Source organism: Ovis canadensis, chromosome 13 (assembly GCF_042477335.2).
Source record: "Ovis canadensis isolate MfBH-ARS-UI-01 breed Bighorn chromosome 13, ARS-UI_OviCan_v2, whole genome shotgun sequence".
Classification (NCBI taxonomy): domain Eukaryota; kingdom Metazoa; phylum Chordata; class Mammalia; order Artiodactyla; family Bovidae; genus Ovis; species Ovis canadensis.
The window spans coordinates 93,280,832-93,304,799 of NC_091257.1; the positions used below are offsets into that span (position 1 = coordinate 93,280,832).

General features: G+C 45.2%; 1 protein-coding gene across 2 annotated transcripts in view; it reads left to right on the forward strand.

The window, feature by feature from the left end:
* Positions 1-23,968, forward strand: part of SLC9A8 (solute carrier family 9 member A8) — a 71,677-nt gene that overhangs the window by 12,752 nt on the left and 34,957 nt on the right. For both annotated transcript variants that reach the window (XM_069548808.1, XM_069548809.1), the window contains exons 4-7: positions 11,783-11,841; positions 14,552-14,635; positions 20,133-20,234; positions 21,325-21,359. In XM_069548808.1, coding sequence (XP_069404909.1) covers positions 11,783-11,841; positions 14,552-14,635; positions 20,133-20,234; positions 21,325-21,359 — 280 coding nt within the window. The remainder of the gene's footprint in view (positions 1-11,782; positions 11,842-14,551; positions 14,636-20,132; positions 20,235-21,324; positions 21,360-23,968) is intronic.

Consider the following 23,968-nt stretch of genomic DNA (forward strand, 5'->3'; position numbering starts at 1 on the left):
CATATTTACTTTTATATTTGGGACTGAAATTGATAAAGAGTGAAAATAAATAATTATCCTGTCCACTGTTCTGATAACTATAGCAGAAACAGGAGTAGATTTTTTTTCTTAGTTATACTTTACTGTAGAGTGAGGAAAGGCCAGAAAAGGTTTAAGAGTGGAAATTTGACTACATGTTCCAGGGTTTAGCCTAAATACTGCTGCTGCTGCTAAGTCGCTTCAGTCATGTCCGACTCTGTGCAACCCCATAGACGGCAGCCCACCAGGCTCCGCCATCCCTGCGATTCTCCAGGCAAGAATACTGGAGTCGGTTGCCATTTCCTTCTCCAATGCATGAAAGTGAAAAGGGAAAGTAAAATCGCTCAGTCGCATCCGGCTCATTACAATCCCGTGGACTGCAGCCCACCAGGCTCCTCCATCCTTGGGATTTTCCAGGCAAGAGTACTGGAGTGGGGTGCCATTCCTTTCTCCGAGCCTAAATGCTACTGACACACAAATCAGGTTTTAACTTGTAACTGATTTGATTGAATCATTGAGTAAATAGAAATACACAAATGTGCTTCCTTGTCACAGTCTTCTTAACTTTATGCTTTTAGTTATGTTAGCTCCTTTAGTTATGTTAAGACTGTAATTTTTTAAGAGTAGGGCTCTTTTTGTCTATGGAAGATTTCAGTGGAAGTTGAAAAAATATCACTCAGTTCCTGCGTTGTTGACCCTGAGTAATTCTGAAAATAGCATATACAGTGATTGTAGTTCTAATTTTACTTAAGGTTTTTTTGCGGGGGGAGGGGGAGGATAAACAGTCTTTATTTCACCAGCAAATAAATTCAGGTCATCTCAGGTTTAGTAACCAAACGGATCATAAAAAAAACGTGTTTGCCCTCAGATTTTTTAAATTGTAAAATTTAAAAAAAAGGGGATTGTAGACATATATATATATACACATAGGCCTTAGAAATTTATATAAGTATAAATGTATAAATAGATAGCTTTGTTGTTTAGTCACTAAGTCTTGTCTAACTGTTTGAGACCCCATGGAGTATTGCCCGCTAGACTCCTCTGTCCATGGGCTTTCCCAGGCAAGAATATTGGAGTGGGTTGCTATTTCCTTTTCCATCTAACTTTACTTAAGCTCTAAAAAAAGTTTTGTTTTTTTAAAGAAAACTTAAAGCAAGAATCCCGACTGTAACTGTTATCAGCTTTAATGGGAGTTTGACGGTGATGCAGCTTGAACTGTCCCGTGGGTAAACTCTGCCTGAACCTTAGATACTTTGATTTATGTTAGAGAAAGAACAGGCGTTCATTTGTTGGCATTAAAGTAGCTGTCTTAGAGGTAAGAGGCCAAAATTGGTTGTCAAATTGACAAAATGATCGCATTAGAGTCTCAAGATTTTCCAGGCTGTTGCATTCCAAGAAGACTTTTAACCTCTATGTTTCTGGAAACATGGATCAGAGGTGACAGTTTATTCTTGGAGCGCCTTGTTGCTCTTTCACTGCCATTAGCGCAGTGGAATACTTGCCCTTCTGCCTGGACTCCTGCTCCTAGTTTCCTGACCATCTTTTCTTGGCTCAGCATTTTTTCCATCTTGAAGTTACATTTTACACTTAAATCTTTCAGATATGTCAGAATAGTGAAGTAGTCTCAACTTTAGAAGAGAAAGGTGGCTAAAGGATTGCATTTTGCAACTTGCTTTTCTGGGCTGACTTCTAGACATTTCCTCTTTGATCACATACATGCTCTCAGTGGGTTAGAGAGGAATAATGTTCCACTGAAGAAGTGCCTTTAAATATATGTGTGCACAGGGCTTCCCTGGTGGCTCAGTGGTAAAAAAAAAACCCCACCTGCCAGTGCAGGAGACATGAGTTCCATCCCTGGTCTGGGAAGAGCCCCCAGAGGCAGCTAAGCCCCTGTGCCCCAGCTACTGAGCGGGTACTCTAGAGCCCGGGAGCCATGACTGCCGAGCCCACTTGCCACAACCCCTGAAGCCTGCATGCCCTAGAGCCCGTGCCCTGCGACAGGAGAAGCCACCGCAATGCGAAGCCTGCGCCCCGCAACTGGAGAGTAGCCCTCGCTTGTTACAACTAGGAGAGCAAATCTAGGCGCAGCAACAAAGACTCAGCACAGCCAAAAACAAACAAGACCTGTATCAACAGCACTTCCCCAGAAACCAGACAGACGGCCCTGAGGCCCCGACTCTCCTCTCTCTGGCGAGTCTCTGTCTTTCAGAATACTATCTTTGGAGTAGCTATTTTAGTATAGGTGGCAGCATCAAGGACAGGAATTTCAAAATTAACCTTATTATAAGATAAGTAGTTCTATGATTATAGCTGACAAAATGTGCTAACAGTATTTTAAAAAATCGTTTGTGGTTAAAAACATATTGCCTCAGTAATTGTATTAGTTTCCACTCGTTTATGTAGTGGCCAGACCTGTCTCTTCATGGTGATCAGCCTCAGTCACCCCTGCCAGTGTGGGAGGTTCCCAGGCCTGCTGGTCTGTAGGCACAAAGAGCCCAAACTGATGAGGCAGTTTCTGAGGTTAACTCTTACTGTGTGAACCCTGGTAGCCACGTGCCCTTCTGGGAGCCAGGTCCTTTCAACACACCGAGCCTAAAGTTTCAGGCTAAGGGAAGTAGAAACCCTCCAAGTGGGAATCTCCACTCCGAAGGGAGTCCCTGAGAGTGGTGTCGGGTGGTGCTCCCGCTGTGCGCTGGACCCACGCTTGCCTGCTGGGTATGTAACCCCCTGTAGTGGCTTAAGAAGCACAGTACATCTTAGAGGAGGGCTCTGTTCCTCACAGACGTCATCTCCAAGCTGGTGCCTCAGGTTCGTCTTGAAGAGGCCGCTGGCCACTCCAGCTGGTAGCTTCGGGATAGGACCGTGTGACGTCCACGGCCGCAGCCCACTTCTGCACCTCCTTTGTCACAGAGCGAGTCTCTTGGTTTGACGTGTGGTTGTGCAGTACCCCAGTACTTGTGCCTTGTGGACCCACACGAGTTTGGTCTTTAATGTCATCTTAAAGTGGGTTGTTCCTGGGCCTGTCTGGCCTCATAACTCGGTAGATGTGGCATCCCAGCTTGTGAAGGATGGTTCTGGCTGTGTGGGCACTTGATGCCCCATACTTAGGGGCTCTGTCTCTGCCACGGCCCAAGAACATGCCAGGAGCTGTTGGGGTTCTTTCCCCTTGGGGTTTTCCGAGGGGTGTATGGTTCTCTTCTGCATGTGGCGTGACCTTGCTCTAGAACCCCAGGGATCTCTGCTGAGAGACCCTCCCCTGGGGGCTTGCCAGCCTTCCTTTCTAGCAGATACTTCGGTCCCTTGGAGTCAGCCGGATGGTATGGCGGAAGCGGCAGAGCTGCTGGAGCTGCGGCCGGTGGTTGTTGCCTCACTCAAAACCATCGGCCCCTTAAACACCAGTGAATGGGTGGGAGTAGTTTTCTCAAGTGTGGGGTGTGTTGCCTCCAAAACCTGGGGGAGGCCTCCCAAGCACTGTGCTTCTTTATTAGAGTAGAAGTTACTGACCTTGTCCTTTACTTGGAGGCAGCGTCTTGGTGTGCTCCAGGCCACTTGATCCCCGAAAACTTCCCAGATGGGCAGGCCCCCAAAAGTCTCCATCCTCTGAAGTATCTGTGTCTTACCAAGACATCTCCTTGCCACGTTGTGCTTATCAGATTAGCATGAGGTCAGTAGTGGGCCAGTGTGTTGTCCTGAACACCTGAATGGTCTGTGTCCATGGGGGCTGTATTATGACAGGAAGCAGGAGTTAGCCTAAGGCCTCGTTTGGGGGCATCTGTGTAATCTTGAAGTAGCCTGGGAACTCTGTATTCCAGCAGGGTGGTGGGGCCACTTCTGGAAGGTTCTGGAAGGTCCACAGGAACCTGCAGGTTAAAGGTGCTTGTGAGCATCTCCAGGCTCCCCAACCCACACGTCTGACCCCACTTCTCTCGTATCGGAGCCCTGCTCCGAGAAGGTGTGGGAGGTGTGTCTTCCTGAGTCCACCTTTCTCTGAAGGTCTGCCACTCTTGCGGTTCAGACTTGCCCGGTCTTCAGCTCTGGAGACCGTCCGACTGCAGGAGATGAGGGTCGATGTCAGTGCCCTTTGACTCTCACCCTTTGCTTGAGGTTGGTGATTGTTTCAGCCTTTCGTGTTCTCTTTTCAGAGCGTCAGTGGCACTCAGCAACAACCGCAATTCCTCTTTTTGTCTTTGTTTTTTGGCTGCTCTGCAGCGTGTGGGATCTCAGATCCCCATCCAGGGATGAAACCTGTGCCCCCTGCATTGAAAGTGTGGAGTCTTAACCACTGGACCACCGGGGAAGTCCCACTGCTTTTCTTACAGTTATTATTTCAGCCATAACCTCTTTAACACCAGAGATGTGACACGAGCCCCTGCCTCCTCCAGCAGCCATGAGCCAGTCCACCACAAGTGAGAGTCTCAGCAGTGGCCCTGCCACCCGCGGTGAGGGGCGAGCAGGGCTCTGCCTCCAGTGTTGGGGCCCTTTGCTGGGCAGCTGTGGAGGGGTCCAACTCCAGAATCCCGTTCTTCGAGTGTGCTTCCCGCGACCACCCCACTCCAAGAACTGGTGGTCCCAGGTGGCTCCCTAAATGCAGAATCTGAGACGGGCTTGGGGACAGGTCATGCATTGTGGGGTGCTCTTTAGGAGTAAGTCTGTAAGGAGGGAGTCAACCAGGGAGCACGCCAGACGGTGGGTGTGACTTCAGCGTAGCCCTCGCCTGGCCTCGGTACACGGCTCTGGGGCAAGTCTGCCCGGGAGCCTCTGTCTTTCCTTCAGGCAAAGGGGTGGGATTTCTCTGCCCCCATCAGGTGGTCAGTGGCTGTGAGTGAGTGTGGGGCGGGCACAGCTTCCAAGATGAGTTGCCTCGCGGCAGCTAAGGGCAGTTGTCTGGACAAGGGGACAGCTGTGAGCCCTTAGGAGCCGCACAGCTGGGCCCAGTGCAGGGGACTGGGCTGGCCCCATGGCCCGGGGTTTACCATGGTAAGCTCTTTACGACGTTTAAAATGCCTGGACGCTTGACCCAGCAACCCCTTTTTCAGGGGTTTTGCCTGTGGATACCCTTACACATGGGAAGCGATGTGTTTGCTCAGATGGGAATGGCAGTGAGAGCGAAGCCTGGAAGACACCTGTGTGTCCATTCCGAGGGGCGGATCACTGGATGGCACAGTGGAAGGCGCTGCAGCCACTGAAAACGCGGAAAGCCTGAGGAAGCTCTGTGTGTTGATATGAGTAGTTTCTAAGAGGTAGTGGTAAGTTAAAAAAGTTGATACCGTACTACCATTTAACTTAAAATTTGTGTCACACGTGAATGCCTGTGCACGTATATGATTTGGTTTGATTTTTAAATTCTGTTTCTTTCTGGCTGTGCTGGGTCTCTCTTGCTGCACAGGCGTTTCTCTCCTTGTGGCAAGTGCGGCACTGTCCTCTAGTTGCGGGGCTTGGGCTTCTCACTGCCGTGGCCTCTTGTTTCGGAACACGGGCTCCAGGGCACGCGGGCTTCAGTAGTTGCGGCACGTGGGCCCAGTCGTTGCATCTCCTGGACACAGAGCACAGGCCCAGTGGGTGTGACGCACAGGCTCAGTTGCTCCATGTGTGTGGGATCTTCCTGGATCAGGGATCAAACCTGTGCCTCCTGCATTGGCAGGTGGATATTTTTTTTAACCACTGAGCAACTAGGGAAGCCTCTCGCATGTATATGGTTTTAAATGTACAGACACTCAGCAGAAATGTATAGTATAACCAAGAAACTGGTAACATTGGTGGCCTCCAAAAAGGAGAAAAGAAGCCAGGATAGGACAGAGACTTGTTTTCACTGCAGACTCTCTTGGAGCTTTCAAGTTTTAAAACAAGTCTAGACCTGCTTTTTACTAGCTGGGTGGTGCTGGTCCTTGGCCTTTGGTTTCCTTTTCTGTAAAATGCATGTGACAGTGCCTTTACTTCATAGGACTGATGATACTAAACAGGGCAAGGCGTAGAAATCGCTTAGTCTAATGCCTATGTGCTAAGTAGTCAGTAACTGTTACGTGCTGTTATTAATATTATTATCATTTATGTTATTATGGTCTATTACCTTGTAGGGTAATGGTGAGAATGAGCTGAAGTAATATACATTGTACACTGTAGGACAGTGCCTAACACCGCAGTGTGTGTGTGTTTCTTTTTAACACAATGCAAATAAATACGTGTGTGTGCATATATATACATACATACATTCCTGCTTTTTTAAGGGAACTGGGATCATGTCCTACATCCTGTTTCGTAACCTGATTGTTGTACTTCATATATTTTAAGCATTTTCCGATAATGCTCATATTCAAGAGTACTTGTGGTCTACAGTGGTGATGGCAGAGCAGCAGTGCACCCTGGGAGAGAGAAGGAGGGGTGTTAGTCTGTGGCAGCAGGGCAGGTGGGCTGCCGTGGTGCGGTCTACCCGTGTCTCAGCCTCAGGAGGTGGTAGAATGCACCCGGGAGCCAGCGTCCACTGTTACTCGCTGGCCCTGAGCTGTCAGAAAAGCTGGGTGAACTCTCTGAGCCTTCCTGCCTGAAGCATTCTCTCGAGGATGAAAAATGACTTAAAGTGGAGACTTCCATGGTGGTCCAGTGGCTAAGACTCTGCACTCACTGTGCAGGGGCCTGGGTTCGATCCCTGGCCAGGGGGCTAGATCCTGTATGCCACAGCCAAGATCGAAGATCCTGCGTGCTGCTTCTAAGGCCTGGTGTAGCCAAATAATTTTTTTTTTTTTAAGGATAATTTAAAGCAACAAAACCTGGGAGAAGGGGCTCAACAAATAATTATGAATTGTTCCTGATCCTTTGAATTAATCTAGTGGTATCCATAATCAGGTGTATGTATGAAGATTCATTGGGGCAAAAGGAGATATTAGAACTTACGTTTCTATTTAACTTGAATCTCTGTCACAGTCTCTACTTTTGGTGTTATTTTATTTATTTATTTTTGGCTGCACTGCACAGCTTGTGAGATCTTAGTTTCCCAGACCAGGGGTTGAACCTGGGCCCTCGGCAGTGAAAGCGCAGAGTCCTAACCACTGGGCTGCCACGGAATTCCTGTGTTATTTTAAAATACAGTGATGAAGTAGCACTTTTTTAGTAATCTTCCTTCCTTATTCTCAGTTGTGTCTGACTCTTTGCAACCCCATGGACTGTAGCCTACCAGGCTCCTCCCTCCATGGGATTCTCCAGGCAAGAGAACTGGAGTGAGTTGCCATTTCCTTCTCCAGGGGATCTTCCCGACCCAGGGATTGAACCCAGGTCTCCCGCATTCCAGGCAGACGCTTTAACCTCTGAGCCACCAGGGAAGCCCTTTTTAGTAATAATAAAAATTTGTAACTTGGAGATGCATGCTCAAATTCTTTTTACTGATAGGGATGTACAAAATTGCAGCTAGGGTTTATTTCTAGTGTGTCTGGTTGTGTGATATAAATTAATTTCTTCTGTATACTAGATTGATTTGACCTAACTTTGAACCTCAATCTCAAAAGGTAAAGGAGGAGTTGGCCAATTTGATGCTACACTGTAGTTAAATCCTAGGACACTTCAAAGGATTACTCGTGTAATAGTATTAGTAGTAATAATAACATCATACTATATTTTACAAAGCTTCCAGTTCCTCATAAATAGTAATACAGAAACAAGCTTAGGCATTGGAATAATCACTGATTCTCAGATGTGATTGCTTCATGTGTAATTACAAAAGCATTTGTTGTAAGTATTAAAGTTTGGTATACATTTACAAGGGAAAAAGAAAGTTGTGGTTTTAATAGCAACAACAACAACAAAAAACACTAGTTTTGAAAATCAAGTCTGAAATCATGGAAAAAGGATCAGTTTCCCTTGTAATCAGGAACAGTTGCTGGGTGCAGAATGCGCTGTAAATGCAAAATGAAGCCTTAAAAGTACAGTTTCTCACCTGTCTTATTGGCAGAAGAGGCCGATGATTTTCCAGGGTTGGTGAGGATGCTTTGGAGCAGGGGTTTAAATTCTTATAACCACTTTGGAGGATAGTTTGGCAACAGTTTCAGAGATAAAAATGCTCATGCCATTCGTTGTCTCTGGATCTGCCCTAGGGAAATAAATACTCACAAAGAGCCGTGTATATGCACGCTCACTGCAGCTGTTAATGGTCAACAGCTGGAGATAGCCATCATGGGAGGAAACTTTCAAAAAATACAGGGGGAGGGATAAATTAGAAGATTGGGATTAACACACACTACTATAAATAAAGTGAATAGCCAACAAGGACCTGCCGTATAGCCTAGGAAACTATACTCAGTATTTTATAATAACCTGTAAGGGAAAAGAATCTGAAAAACAATATATATGTGTATAACTGAATCACGTGCTATACACCTGAAAATAACGACATTGTATATCAACTCTGCTTCCATAAAATTAAAAAAAATTTAAAGTAGAATTTACATACCATAAATTTCAAAGTGTACAGTTCAGTGCTTTTAAGTATATCCACAGGGTTGCACAACCTCACTACTATCTTCCTTCATTCCAAAACATTTTTATCCCCTCAAAAAGATACTCTCTGAGGCTTCCCTGGTGCCTCAGTGGTGAAGAGTCTGCCTGCCAGTGCAGGAGGCACGGGTTCAATCCCTGATCTGAAGAGATCCCACATGCCCCAGAGCAGCTAAGCCCGTGCCCCACTGCTGTTGAGCCTGCGCTCTGGAGCTCGGGAGACACAGGTGCTGAGCCCCTACTCCACAGTAGGAGAAGCCACTGCAGTGAGAGGCCCATGCAGCAGCAAACACCCAACCCAGCCGACAAGAAATACGTTTATTAAAAAAAAACTCCCTACACATCAGCAGCCACTCCTCATCTTCCCCTTGCCTTGTCCCCTGGCAACCGCTAACCTCCCTCCTATCTCTACATTTGTCTGTTCTAGACATTTCATATGAATTGGAACCGTGGGAATTATAGGTATTAGAATCTGGCTTTTGGGGGGTGGGGAAGGGGTAATCATTTTATGAGAGATAGTTCACCATACAAGTTACTCATCAAATGTAACCTGTATTTAAATGTAACCTTTAAACCCTATAAAAGTTCAGGGATTTAGCATAATATATTCACAGAGTTGTGCAACCATTACAGCAATTTTAGGACATTGCTTCATCCCCAAAAGAAATCCCATACCCTTTAGCTGTCATCCCTAATACTGTCCAGGAAAACATTTCTGTCCCTGTAGATATGCCTGTTCTGAATATTTCATATAAGGTGTCTCTTGTGTCTGGCTTCTTTTGCTTGGCATGTTTTCAGGACTCATCCACATCGCAGCATGCATCGGTGGTTTATTCCTCTGTGTCGCCAGATAACATTCCATTTGTGGATGTACTACATCTTGTGTATCCACTCATCAGTTGGTGGACATTTGGGTGGTTCCCCGCTTTGGGCTAAGAATGCTGTTAGGAACATCCAAGTTTTCTGTTCTCTAGGGTGGAATTGCTGGGTCATATGGTAACTTTGACTCTTTGAGGAATTGCCAAACTTGTCTATAGCAATTGTGCCGTTTTTACATGCCCACCATCGATATATCAATATTAAGTGTCCCAATTTCTCTACATCCTTGCCGACACTTGTTATTTTTCCATTTTTTAAACAATGCTAGCCATCCTAGTCGGTATGAACTGACGAATCACTGTGGTTTTCATTTGCATCTCCCTGATGACTAACGATGTGAGGTGTCTTTCCTTGTGCTTATTGGCCATTTGTGTACCTTCTTTGGAGAAGTGTCTATTCAGCCTCTGGCGTGTTTATGCTATGCTGTAGAGCTGTTAAAAAGGAATGAGGCAGATCTGTGTGTAGTAACCCCTGATCCTAACACTTAGCAAAATAGCAAATAACAGAAAGATACAGTACATTTTATATAAATACTCACAGGTGTGCCTTGTGTGTACAGATACACACACACTGTAGAGTTGTGTGGTTAATATAAATATGTAAGAGGGTGGAGAAAGGGTCTGCTGGAATATTCCCCAGACTTATCAAGACAGTTGGTTACCTTGGAACGGGAGACAGAGAGCTAGACGGGGTGGGATTTCTTTCTTTTTTCTTATTTATAACGTCTTACAAAGGATTCATAAACTATCTGGTTAATAAAAAAAATTTGTGTGTAAACTCCTTAAAATATATACACAATTTGAAAAGATAAGAAAAAGGAAGCAACTGGGGAACTCTGAGAAAGATTAGAATAGGTGCTTTCATACCACGTGGCAAGTGAGTGCCTGATTGGAAGTGGAGGTGATAGTTGCTCGGTCGTGTCCGACTCTTTGTGACTCCATGGACTGTAGCCCTCCCAGCCCCTCTGTCCAGGATTCTCCAGGCGAGAACACTGGAGGGGGTTGCTGTCCCCTCCTCCAGGGGATCTTTCCGACCCAGGGACTGAGCCCAGGTTCCCTGCAACACAGGCAGATTCTTTCCTGTCTGAGCCACCAGGGAAGCCCCTAGGAATGTATGGTTACTGTCCTGAAAATGTCATTGATCATTATTCCCTTTATAGTGCAAATCGATCAGATTTTCTCTTACTCCATTTGATCAAAAGTTTTATTGTTGTTTTATTAATATATAACAATGTGCGAATAGTACAGAGATTTATAAACTTAAAATGAACTTATTTCTTCTCTTCGCCTCAGACCCCTCCTTCCCCATGACAGTTAGCATTTGTGCAGCTTCTTCTCCTAATAAAACTGTGTTCTCATATTTTCTCCTCACCCCCACCCAATAAGGTATGTTTCTTCAGCTCTCTGTTGTTGATGGAGAAAAGCTTCTTCCTCTAGGAAAAAGAAAAGTCTTTTTTATTTATTTTTTGGCCACAAGGCATGTGGGATCTTAGTTCCCTGTCCGAGGGATCCACCTTGTACCCCCTGCATTGGAAGTGTGGAGTCCTAACCACTGGGCAACCAGGGAAGTCTTTAAGTGTCTGAGATGGTGGTCTTCAGCCTTACTTTGTATCCCCTGTACCAGAGATGGTGGTATGGCAGGTCCCGAGTTCTACTCGGATGTCTTTACTTTATGAAAATTTCCCTTGCTGATTCTATTCTGATGTGCCTAAGGGTTCAAGAATCATTTATCTAGTGAGGGACAGAGCAGTCATAAGTTGTACCTGTGACGCTTCTTCGAGAATTGGTTTTGGTGGGTTCTTTATGAGAGAGCAGTGAGCCTGTCAGCTTTGTGGAGACATGCCTGAACTTAGATGGTCTGTTTTATTCCAGAAATTTCACAGAACCTTGCCTTTAGATTATTTTCAGCATCAGAACTTTATCTCTAACTAAATACTCTACGTGGCTCTGTCATCTGAGCCTGAGAACGTGATCTTTAATTCCGTTGTGAAAATGATAGGAATAAGCAGTAACAGGGCAAATTTAGCTTTCTGCCATTTTACATTGAAAATGAGCAGATAAAGCAAAAATGAGCAGTGTTAAGTCTTCCATGCCAGGCAAACTACCCTTTGGTTTTGTTTTATAAAGCTTTTTTTGCCCCTCTCCGCCCTCTCCTCCCCACCCCCAGATTTTTGTAGACTTTGTTATGGGAGGTTTGCCTGAGATGCAGGTGGGAAACTCATATGATTCGTAAAACTCCACACTATTCATAAAATTCCATTCTTATGTTTTCAGACACAAAACTTGCAGAAATTCATAAAAGCCACTGAGAGATGTAATAGTAATCAGTTTCTTTAGAATAATAAACTCAAGAAATCTTTCTTATAGCTTTAATTTCTTGTTAATCTCTACATTTTCTCTTCTAGGTATTCTCATGGGAGCAGTTATAAAAATTATAGAGTTTAAAAAACTGGCAAATTGGAAGGTAGGTTTACCCAATTGTTCTTTTTTTTAACATAAGTACAATTTTGATTGGTTCTTAGTTTTAGTGACAGTGAAGGTTATGGTGGCCTTCTTATCATTACTTGACTGTCTATGAAGTTTGTATTGTCCCATTGATTTTAGTAGGTTAGGGTTGATATCTTTACATCTGAGTTTTCTGAAAAAGCATACATCTCTGTTTTGAGTTAAGAAGCATTCAATGCCATGTTTTGTTATTTGTGTGCATTTTCACAATCTTAAGATTACCTTGCTGTGTGCTCATCAGTCAATCATGTCTGACTCTTTGTGACCCCATGGACTATAGCCCGCAAGGCTTCTCTGTCCATAGAATTCTCCAGGCAAGAATACTGGAATGGGTGACCATTCCCTTCTCCAGAGGATCTTCCCAGCCCAGGGGTCGAACCCCAGGCCTCTTGCATGGCAGGCGGGTTCTTTACTGTCTGAGCGCCAGCTGAACCGCCAGCTGAGCTTCCAGCGGAGCTGCCAGCAAAGCCCTTGCCGTATAGAGCCCTCTAACCAGCGTTAAATGCTGAACAGTGCTTGTTTCTCCTGATTCTGTTCTAACGACTGCAGCTAAGGAGGCTTAGCTGTCCAGCGCTGTAGACCTTAGAGAATGCTCTGCTCACCAGCTCCTGTCATCCTCATGACGGCCGTGGAGTTGGATGGACCTCACATTATCTCCATCTTCACAGGTGAAGAAGGTGACCTCCGGGGGTCGGGACGTGTCCGGCGTCGCAGAGCTGGAGAGCAGTGCAGCCGGCCCTTGCGTCCAGGCCCCCTGGTCTGCGTGCTCTGTGTTTTCTCCTCCACACCACACTGCCATCACTCTGTGGATGTTCATACCCTTCCCTTCCCTCGGGGTCGTTAGCGCATGACCATTGTCTGTGGGCCACGGACTGACTGAAACTTGAGTAGGAAGCTTAGCAAAACTGGTTTTGTGAAGGGAAAGAAGGTCCATTTCAAAATATTAAAAGAATTGTATGATAAAAATATACGTTTGAGCCCCCCTACTTTGAGCCAGCTCCTAGGTGTGAAGATAAATTTACTTGTGGAACTATAGAGTATAAAATTTGCAAAATGAGCCTCATAGTCTGAGGGAAAATGCAGTTTGAAACTGTTATAAATAATAGTATCCTGTAATAATCTATAATGGAAAAGAATGTGAAAAATAATATATATATACATATATATGTAAAATTGAGTCAGTTTACATCAGAATCAAACACAATATTGCACATCAACTATACTCCAATAAGAAAGAGAAAGGCTACATTTATAAAATAATAATAGTATTCAGGACATATTGTATGTGTTAAACGAATTCCCAGTATGTGTATTGAGTTTGGAATATTTCTAGAACTCCCCTCCGCCTGGGAAGGGACTGGGCAGGCCCCCTGGAGCGCGTTGTGTATAAAGCTTGGCCTTCCTGCAGCTGGTTCACTTTAACCTCCTCACAGTGGCGCGTTCTCGGGCAGGGAGCACAGACCATACACCCTTTCTCTGCTCTTAACCCTGGATAGAGCCTGATGTGTAATACCACCCCCGATACATTTTGTTTGATTTAAAATCAGTTGATCAAAATTGGAATCAATTTAAAACCAGTTTTAAAAAATCATTAGTTTTCTTTTAAATATTATTAATCTATATAAAATTCTAGAAATTTCATGTAAAAATGTGAATTTCTGGCGTCTCTGGAGGAAGCGGAAACTCTTTCAGTCCCGGGCCCACGCTCTCCCTGCTGAGTGCAGCTGCTCCCTAGGGACTGCGCGGTAGCCCAGGGAAGTCTGTGAGGGAGTGGGCCTGCTCTGAGCAGGACGAGGAGAAGAGTTATCTTTGAATTTTCTATGCTTCAGAGTTATTAAATATATTTTTCAGTGGGGGTTGGTTTTCAAGTTAAAGAATAGTAATGCATTTAATAGTATAGACAAGTGAACCACATTCAGGCAGCCAGTGCTTGACCTCAGAAAAGGGTGAGGTTGTTAGGCTAAGGCAGTAGGGCAGGCTCTCCAGAGGAGCCGGTGCTTGTGGAAAGCCACAGTAGGAAGCAGGGCCTGTTTGGAAACCTGGTGCTGGGGGGGGCGGTGGGAGGGAAGAACAGTGATGGAGCGGTGTTTTCTTCCCGTGTGGTTCTGTTTCCAAACTCTCCTGCTGGCGGGCCTTCTACCTTTGTTGTCATATGCTTAATATATTTCTTTTTAGGAACATAGCATAGTTGTCTGTGATAAGCAGAGAAAAGGCAGGGCTGTTTTAAACATGAGTGGGGTTTACCCTCCCTCTGAGTGAATTGTTTTAGGGCTCTTACCTTTTCCCGGGAGGAATTCCAATTTGTGGACTTGATTTTGAAAATGTTCTTTTTGAATTGAAATGTTTTCTATATTAAAATTAATTTACTTTCCTTAGTAGAATGAAGAGCCTACTGCTGTACATTTGGAAGCAGTTCATTCCGCTGTTTATTTTTCTGGGCACCTTTAAAAATCATTTGTTCTACATTTTTACACATAGGTTTTCTTTTGAGGTCTTTGTTTGTTTGTTTGTTTTGTCACTGCTTTTGTTTGCTTTTATCATCAGGTGGCGATTTAAACTTTGTATGTTTCCACTGGGCCAGGTTCCAAGAGAAGAATGACTTTGGCTCTTCACTGATGGATTTATTTCTTAATCCCATGCCTCTGAAAATACCCATTTTATGTTTACAGGAGGAAGAAATGTTTCGTCCAAATATGTTTTTCCTCCTCTTGCTTCCACCTATTATATTTGAGTCAGGATATTCGTTGCACAAGGTAAGACTTGGGCACGTATTAGTGCTTTTGGTCTGGGTGACTCCCTGTGTTTCCTTAGAAGCTTGGGTGTTAATTTAGCAGCAGTGGCTCTGTGTGAACAGCCTGGGATATGAGGTGGAAGCTGGACCATCATGCCTGACTTGTGAAGAGGAGCAGACACGATCAGTGGGCTGCTTTCTTGGTTTCAGGCAGTGTGGCTTACTAGTGCTTTCCTTAGAGGGGTTCTTTGCTTAGAGATGACCAAAGTGATCTTTTTAGAAATATGTGTTTATTTGGCCGCGCCAGCCCTTAGTTGCTGCACGCGGGATTGTCATTGTGGCACATGGGTCTCTCGTGGCGGTGCACGGGCTTCTTTCTAGTTGACGCTCAGTAGTTGCAGCACAAAGACTTAGTTACCCCGAGGTCTATGGGATCTTGGCTACCCGAGCAGGGATCGAACCCACATCCCCTGCATTGGAAGGTGTATTTCTATACACTGGACCACCAGAAAAGTCTCCCAAAGTGATTTTAATGCATGTGGCTGTTATACTGACTCCTCTTGGAGGTAGAATGACCCATGTTAAAAAGTCAGACTGTGTCCTGCGATGATAGGACGGGTGCCCCGGGCCTGCTGATTCTCTCCCACTCCTGTTTCTCCCTCTCTCCCTCCTTGGGCCCACCCACCCTTCAGACACCCGACTTAAGCCCCCCGACTTAAGCCCCGTCCCCGTTCCTTCCCAGCCCCTCCCTGGCCCTGCTTCTCCTCTCCAGAGGAGAGCGCTACCTTCCCCCGAGGCTTCCAGCTCCTTCTGGCCCATCGCTGACTCCCACAGTTACTCTGCCCATTCTTGGCTCCCGACCCTGCAGCGCAGCGTCTGGCCCCGCCCGGTTCTCTGCTTTGGTCTGACATTTCTGGTCTCTGTCCTCGAGCTTCCGTGGGGCTCTTTCTGCCTGGGCAGGAGCTTCTCACTTTGTGTACCCTAGGCTTTTCTTTGTGAGTTCTTTTAAAATATTCGTGTATTTAAGTTTTGAAATAAGAAGGTGATTCAACTTAAAATACTAGTGTACAACAGTTATTTTGTAAATGTGATTTTTAAAAAATTTGAGGGTTGGAAGGACTTGAGGTTTGGCCTGTCCTTGGAGAGGGGAAGAGCCTGGATTTTTGACCCAGAGACCCGTGTCTAGTCATGTGCTGCCCCCTATGGGTTCCTTTTGAGTAGTGCCTGTGTGCTAAGTTGCTTCAGTTGTATCCGACTGCGACTCTGTGGACTGTAGCCCGCCAGGCTCCTCAGTCCATGGGATTCTCCAGGCAAGAATACTGGAGTGGGTTGTCATCCTGGAGATCTCCTCCAGGAGATAATCCTAACCCAGAGATCAAACCCACGGCTCCTGCGGCTCCTGTACTGCCGGTGGATTCTTTGCTGCTGAGCCACAGGGGATGCCCCGTTTTGAGTAGAGTAGAAATTTTAAAATAACAAACAAAAAGATCCCCAAAACCCTACCTCCTAGGTTGCTTTGAGATTTACATTAGATGAAAGAATGTCAGCAACTCACCACTCACCACATTAAATAATTGGTAGTGCTTCTTGTATTATCTGTTATAACCTGACTATTTGGAGAAGGAAATGGCAACCCAGTCCCGTATTCTTCCCTGGGAAATCCTATAGACAGAGGAGCCTGGCGAGCTTCAATCCAGGAAATCAAAAAGAATCAGAGCCTCTAGGCAATGTTATTATTAATAAGAATTTAATAGGGGATATATTTATACATATAGCTGTTTCACTTTGTTCAGCAGAAACTAACACAACATTGTAAAGCAATTATACTCCAATTAAAAATAAATAAAAATTAAATAATATTTATAACATAATAAACTTGAGAATTAAATTTGTCATGAGAGTTTTGGTAAAAACATACAAATTAAATCTTTAGTTTTCCTCCTGAATAGTAAAGCAGAATTAAGATGTTCAGTACAGATTTTTTTAGTTACCATTTTACTGTGTATTAACCAAAAGAAAAAAAATCCTATATCTTATAAAACTGACATCAGATAATTGTTAGAAAAACAAGCAAGAAGGATTTGAAGGTCAGTGTCTTTTACTCTTTAATTTTGTGGACAAATCTTGGAAGAACTGAGAGCAGAATGTGAGAATACTTCACAACAGTACTGAAGAAAGCAGTGTGCATATTATATTCTTTTTAGTGTGCTGCTCGGTGTGTGGGATTTTAGTTTCCTGACCAGGGCTTGAACCTGAGCCCTTGGCAGTGAGACATGGAGTCCTAACCGCTGAACTGGAACTCCCGAAAATGATTGTTTGATTTAAAAACGTGACGCTGGTTATTATATTAGCGCATGTAAAGTTTTTATCTTCTAATTTTTTTGGAGTAGAGGGAAATAAACTTACTCAGAATTTGAGGAAAATAGTTTCTTGAGAGAAAAATTCTTTGAAGCTGACTTTCCAGCAGAAAATGTGACAGTTTATGTGAAAGGGACTAATGTGAGTTGAAAGTGTGAATTTAGAGACTTCTGTCCACTGCCTGCACTTTTCCCTAAAGAACAGGAAGCTGACTTTGTTTTATTTTAATATTGCTGTATTTGCCGGTGTGAATTTGGGTTTGGACTAAAAATCTCCATACAGTTATCATCGGTTGATATGCATTAGGTAGGCAGCTATTTGGTTCTTTGAATTATTAGTATCATATAAAGAATAGAACATTAATTATATCAGAAAGAAGCAGATGAATTTGCCTTATGTAGCAAAGGGAAGTTTTTATAGTGGGGTAAATTGAATTTTGTTAAATTTTCAATATCCAGATTAATATTAGCCAACTACATAAGTTATAGCAGAATTAGATCCTTGTAAACAGACAAAAGTGTTAGTCGCTCAGTCATGTCTGACTTTTTGCAGCCACATGGACAGTAACCCACCAGGCTTCTCTGTCCCCATGGACCATAGCATGCCAGGCTCCTCTGTCCATGGAATTCTCCAGGCAAGAATACTGGATTGGGTACCCATTCCCTTCTCCAGAGGATCTTCCTGACCCAGGGATCGAACCTGGGTCTCCTGCCTTGCAGGTGGATTCTTTACCATCTGAGCCACCAGGGAAGCACCAGGAAAAGACCCTGATGCTGGGAAAGATTAAGGACAAGAGGAGAAGGGGGTGACACAAGATGAAATGGTTGGATGACATCATCGACTCAATGGACATGAATTTGAGCAAACTCCGGAAGATAGTGAAGGACAGGGAAGCCTGGGTGCTGCAGTCCATGGGGTCGCAGAGTTAGACATGACTTAGCAACTAAACACGCACAAACAGACTAAGAGTTAGTGTAATCTGTTCTTTAAAAAAAAAAAAAAACAGCTCTTTGCAAAGAAAAACTCATAGATGAAAGTCTTTTGTTTAGGAAAGAACCCAATCATTGTGTTTGCCTTAAGTTATTTTAAAGTTCTTTGTGTGCTAAAGATTGATATGCCAAAGTAATTGAATGTCATATCGTGGGCAGCGAAATCAAAATTGCAAAAAATGAAGCAAAGATACTTCCTGAAGGAGATAGGCTTAGTGGGCTCTCCGTGTGGAGTGAGGACAGTCTGTTGAAGTTAGATTTAAAGTATCAGTCCAGCCATTAGGACTCGGTGCTGTCACTGCCAAGGACCAGGCTCAGTCCCCCGCCAGAGAACTAAGAGCCCACAAGCTGAATGATGTGGCCAGAAAAAAAGTATCAGTTCCTTTTGTCTGTGGCTTGACAATTTCTGACTAAAAAAAAAAAAAAAAGAAGGGATTCCTTGCTCAGGCCCACAGTCAAAGGCCATCAAGATTCCCTGGCCTTGTCCCTAAGTAGAGTCCACAGGATTCTAATAAACAGCTTGTTTTTCTTAACTTCAATGGATATGTGAAAGATGTTACTACTGCTTGGACTCAGTTATCTTGTCTTAAATGCTGTAAAGTATAGATGGGAATATATTCGTCATATTTATTTCACTCTATTTCACTAATGCTGCTGCTGCTGCTGCTAAGTCGCTTCAGTCGTGTCCGACTCTGTGCGACCCCATAGACGGCAGCTCACCAGGCTCCCCTGTCCCTGGGATTCTCCAGGCAAAAATACTGGAGTGGGCTGCCATTTCCTTCTCCAATGCATGAAAGTGAAAAGTGAAAGTGAAGTCGCTCAGTCGTGTCCAACTCTCAGCGACCCTGTGGACTGCAGCCCACCCGGCTCCTCCGTCCGTGGGATTTTCCAGGCAAGAGTGCTGGAGTGGGGTGCCAGTGCCTTCTGCGATTTCACTAATAGAATGGAATAAAATTGCTTAAAAGACGTGGACAGCAGAAAGGAGTTTCTGATAGTATAACCTGTTATCTTGACATTCTTTATAGTAATGTAGCTCTTCTTAATTAATTGAAAAAATTATCGTTGTATAGACTTTGGACTTTGATCAGACATGAAACACAGTTAATTCCTTCAGTACCTGTTCACTGGGCGTCATCCATCTGATAGGCATATGCCAGCGACTGTGTCGTACCGGAGCGGATGTGGTCGTTGTCCCCCGCCCCCCGAGCCTGCAGCCTAGTGGGCAGGACAGATAGTAGTCAGGTAATGACGTAAGTAAATGTCACATTTCAGTCGCATCAAGTGCTACCAGGAGAAGAGGCATTGTGCATCAAGAACATAGGCTGCGATCTGACTTGGCAGAGGGATCAGAGAAGGCTTCCCTCAGGGAAAGTAAAAAATGTCCTGAAGTCTTTGGATGATGAAAGTTCACTAGGCAGAGGGGAAGGGTGGTCCAAGCCCAGAGAGTATGACGATGTATTTGAAGAACAAAAAGCTCCCAGTGAGGAGACTTCCTGGTGGCCCAGGGGCTCAGATCCTGAGCTCCCAGCTCAGGGGGCCCAGGTTCCGTACCTTGGTCAGAGAACTAGATCCCACATGCTGCAACTAAAGATCCTGCATGCCTCAACAGAGATCTAAGATCCCGTGTGTGGCAGCTAAGACCTGGCACAGCCAGATCGAAAAAATTAGGAGAAAAAAGGTACCAGTGTGACTGGAAACCCAGAGAACACAGGGGAAGTTGGAGACTCTGAAGGGGTCGAACCATCCAGGCTTTGTTTACGTTTTATGTGTGTTTTCAGTGGAAATGGGGGTCAGAATGAAGGCAGCACTGTCAGATTTATCCTTTGCAAAGATCGTTCCGGAAGCCCTTGAAGAGCAGAGGGCAAGGCCAGGGATGGTTGAGACTCATTATAGACAGAAGCTGTGCAGTAGTCCAGGGGAGAGATGATGGTCGCTGGCAGGGGCAGTGGAGACAAGCAGAGAGACGTGAGTGACGTGGGGAAGGCAGATGCCGCGGGACTGACTGCACTGCAGGTGGGGGTGAGGGAGGGCGCCCAGGTTTCCAGCTTGCCCACCCCTCGAGGTGACGGTGCCCTTTACAGAGATTCAAGCATATAAGGAGGGCCAGTTGTGGGGTCCATGACTTCACTGAGCCTTTCTAATCATTTCTCTCATCTCTGCTCTTTCAAACAGGGTAATTTCTTTCAAAATATTGGTTCCATCACCCTATTTGCTGTTTTTGGAACAGCAATTTCCGCTTTTGTAGTAGGTGGAGGAATTTACTTTCTGGGTCAGGTAAGGAAAATATCTTTGAAAAACCTTGAAAACCTTACATTCTTAGAGCTCATGCAGGGAAGTGGGGTAGGGACACCTGATGGGGCCTGGGTTTCCAGTCGCAGTAAATGCTCTCCTGCCAAGAAATCCAGAGTCAAACTGGCACAGTAAAGGCATGCTCAAGTGGTTTCTCAGCGTCCTCGGGAAGCTTTGCTGTCTGGAATTGAGTGAATCTTCTCCATAATCCCCCAAAGTATTTGATTATATTTGCAAACCAATATTGTCTTAATTGGAATACCTAAAAATAAAACAGAATATATACCATCAAGTTCTTCAAATTATAACAATATCAATTATGTTATCAGACTGAAGCAAAGTTAAATTTCTGTTTCTTTAATAAAAATTTGCATTTTAAAAATCAAAAATGGTTGTGAATGTGTTCACTCCATTCCAAACTGTCCTGTAGAATTATTTTCCCTGGATGCTCCACCATTCCTAAAGCAGTTCCCAGTGTCATCAGTTGAGTGCTTTGTATCTTGAGTTCAGATTAATCTGAACTGATTCTGACCTGCCTAGGAAGGCAGTGTCTGTGACTTCGCCTTGTTCGCATCTATGGCACGTCCCAGTTCTCTCCAGCACGGTCAGCTGTAGAAAGTCCATCGGCCCCAGTTCTGCGAATGCAGCTTGAGGCTCAGGCCTTGGGCTGACTGCAGATTTCTTCTATGTGTGTCAGATGTGTTTGCTTCTTTTGATGGCTCCGTCTGATTTTCACCTTTACCGCTGCCTCGATGGCACCAGAATAAATCTGTCTGTCACGCAGCCTTCATTGCTCAGCTTCCAGCATCAGAGGGGAATAAACTTTAGAGAAGAAAACTAGTTAATTTTGCTTGACAAATGTAGCATTCTCTGTCATACTTTTGACGTATGATGATCAGATGCATGCCTAAACTAAAATTTAGGAGTTTTCTGTATTTTTCAAGTGGTTTGGGGACTGAAGATTAATGTCCTTATTAGTCTGCAATAAAATACTAATGGACATTTTAATCTTCTTGGCTGTTCTCCAGGGGTTTTTTTTGTGTGTGTCTGTGTGTTTGTGTGTTTTATTTTACAGGCTGATGTAATCTCTAAACTCAACATGACAGACAGGTAAACCTTTCATCCTGTAACACCCGTGTGGCTATACTTTTTTACTGGGGAAAGTTTTCTCCGTATTGATTCCTGACTTCTCTATTGTGTCTCATGGTTTGGCTGATGATTTCTGCTGTAGAATCTATTCTGAATTAATGTGTATCTCCAAAATGAATCAAATCTATCTTGAAGAATTTTGAAGATATCCAGTCAGAGAGTTGCTGACGGGAATGATTTAGTTTCCGCTTTCAAGGGAATAACTCTTGGGTCGTTAACTGGCCCCCTCACACACACACACACACTGCAGGCTACACATTTGTCCTTTTATTATTAAAGATCGCCTGCAGCTCATTTCTAAAGCTTTTCAGTGGCCATAATGGAAACTTGTCTCCTTGACAGGTTGGGGATGGAGTCAGGGGTGAGGTGTCAGCCTTTACTCTGGGATTCCCACTAAGGGAGCGGGGAGGGGGTGGTGGAAGCCAGCAGGGCCAGGGCGTTTTGTGGGCACACTCCCCGGGCTGAAGCTACTCCGTTGGACACTCAGAGCTGCTGCCTAGGAGCCCAATCCAGGAATTTCCATAATCGGCTTAGCAGGAGGCAACTTAGGCAGTTGTCTCTTGGAAGGTACCAGCTCTAGTGCTAAAAAAGTACACACACAGAGTGTGACCTGCTTTCCCCTCGCTGAGACAGCCAGTCAGTCTGCAGCCCATCTCTGTTTCTCTGCCAAGAACACTGGTTTCTGTCCTCTGGCCTGGCTGGGGCGCTTGGAAGTCGGACCCAGTGCTCAGCCCTGGGGTCCCTTTCACTGGACCGGCGGGAGCTTACAGCCTTTACAGCAGCACCTTGGAGCCCTTTTCGTGAGAAATGTGCCTTCAGTAACATCAAGTCCAATCTTGTTTTCTCTACAAGGACATAGATTTCAAAGCTTTTGTTGTAAGATAGTCTCGATACATAAACAAGTAGAGAAAGATGCATTCTTGATTCACAGGGAGCCGGAAGCAGAGCAGAACTGACGGTCTGTATTTTGTAGGTATTTTGCAACTGAAAAGAAACGCTCAAAACCCAGTGGCTGTGAAGGCAGATGTCACGGCATTCAGTCCTTCAGCCTGTTTAGGGACAGCTAATTAGAGATACAAAAGAATGCTTGATAAATCCTTGTGAAATTGAATGGAACCGGTGGATGGGATGTTCAGGAAGCAAGGAGTAAAAGAACTGGCCCTTAGACAAGCAGGGTAAGACCCAGGTGGTGTTTCTCTCTGGGCAGACACTTCCTTTCCTGTTAGAAAGTGACTGTCTCACAGATTGTGGGGGTGGGAGGGGGTGTCCTCTGGGGGAAATCAGCCAGCAGTTGTAAACCACACAGCTGCAGGGCCTGGCGGAACCCTTCACAGAAGGAAGCTGGCCAGGTGTGTGTCTAGAGCTGGTGGTGGTGGTGAACCAGGGAGCCCACTCTGGCTGAAGGGGACCGCCACCTCTTAGCTGCAAATGGTAACTACTGTGTAGAAATGTGGGCCCAGAATGACCAGATACCTAATTGTTTAATTCAGAAGAGGCCAAGTTTCTAGATTCTAATAGGGAATATTTCCAGTTTTAAATGTTGACGACTTAATCCAGTTTAAAACACCATGCAGGTCAAGCATGGACCTCTGCACTGTAGAAAACATGAAAATAACTTTGTTGCACAGATTTTACTTTATGGGTGTTTCTACCAGAAAGCTAGTTCCCTCGTAGATACACGCTGTATTATTTCACCACCCCAGTCCATTTTCTTTCTGTTTTGTGAAGCTTGCTATCTTCAGGGACGACAGACTCAAGAAACGCATTGTTCAGTTGAACTTCCAGCTCCTGGCCTTTGACAGACTGGGTCGTAAGGTGTGAAGTGGAGCAGCTGAGGACAAGGTTCAGTGGCCGCTGAGGCAGAGCCCTCTGTGATCCAGACAGCTCGTAGTTCAGCCTTTCTGTGCTCTCTGTCAGAAACACTGTGCCCTAGTTTAGATTCACAACCAAAGCCACGTGTGCTGTTTGTGCCGAGTGCGTCGCCCCTGACTTCTTAGAGGAATGTCAGACACATGGGAAGGGGAGGCACGGCGCGCACACGACCCCCTGGATTCCGCAGTCACTGTTTAGCTAGATTTGCTCTAACACAGGTCTTGCCACCTCTCCATCCCTCTGTCAATTCATCAGTCCGTCTTCTCATTCCCGCTCTTGGATTTCCAGGTCAGGATGCCATGGGGACTGTTACAAAGAGCAGCAGTCAGTCCTCTTTAGTGCCACTGAAACCCGGCACGAACTCATTTTAGCAAAAAAAAAAAAAAAGGAGTTTGTTGACTCACAGAACTGAAGTGTCCCCAGAATCACGGCTTCCTGCACGATAGCCTCTGGGGACCTCGTGTCCGGAACCCCTCCTCTCACTGTCTTGGCTCAGCCTTTCCCTGGTCAGCCTCACCATGGGCGTGCTCACCCCGGTTGGCAGCACCAGTGGCTCCGGGCTCACAGTGCCCCTCACTTCAGCTACCCCTGCCAGAAGGGCCAGCCTGATGCCCAGTGACCTGTTAAAATGCCTGGTGACGGTCCTCTGACCAGGCCTGGGTCCCCTGCCTACTCCTCACACCCCATACAACTCCGCA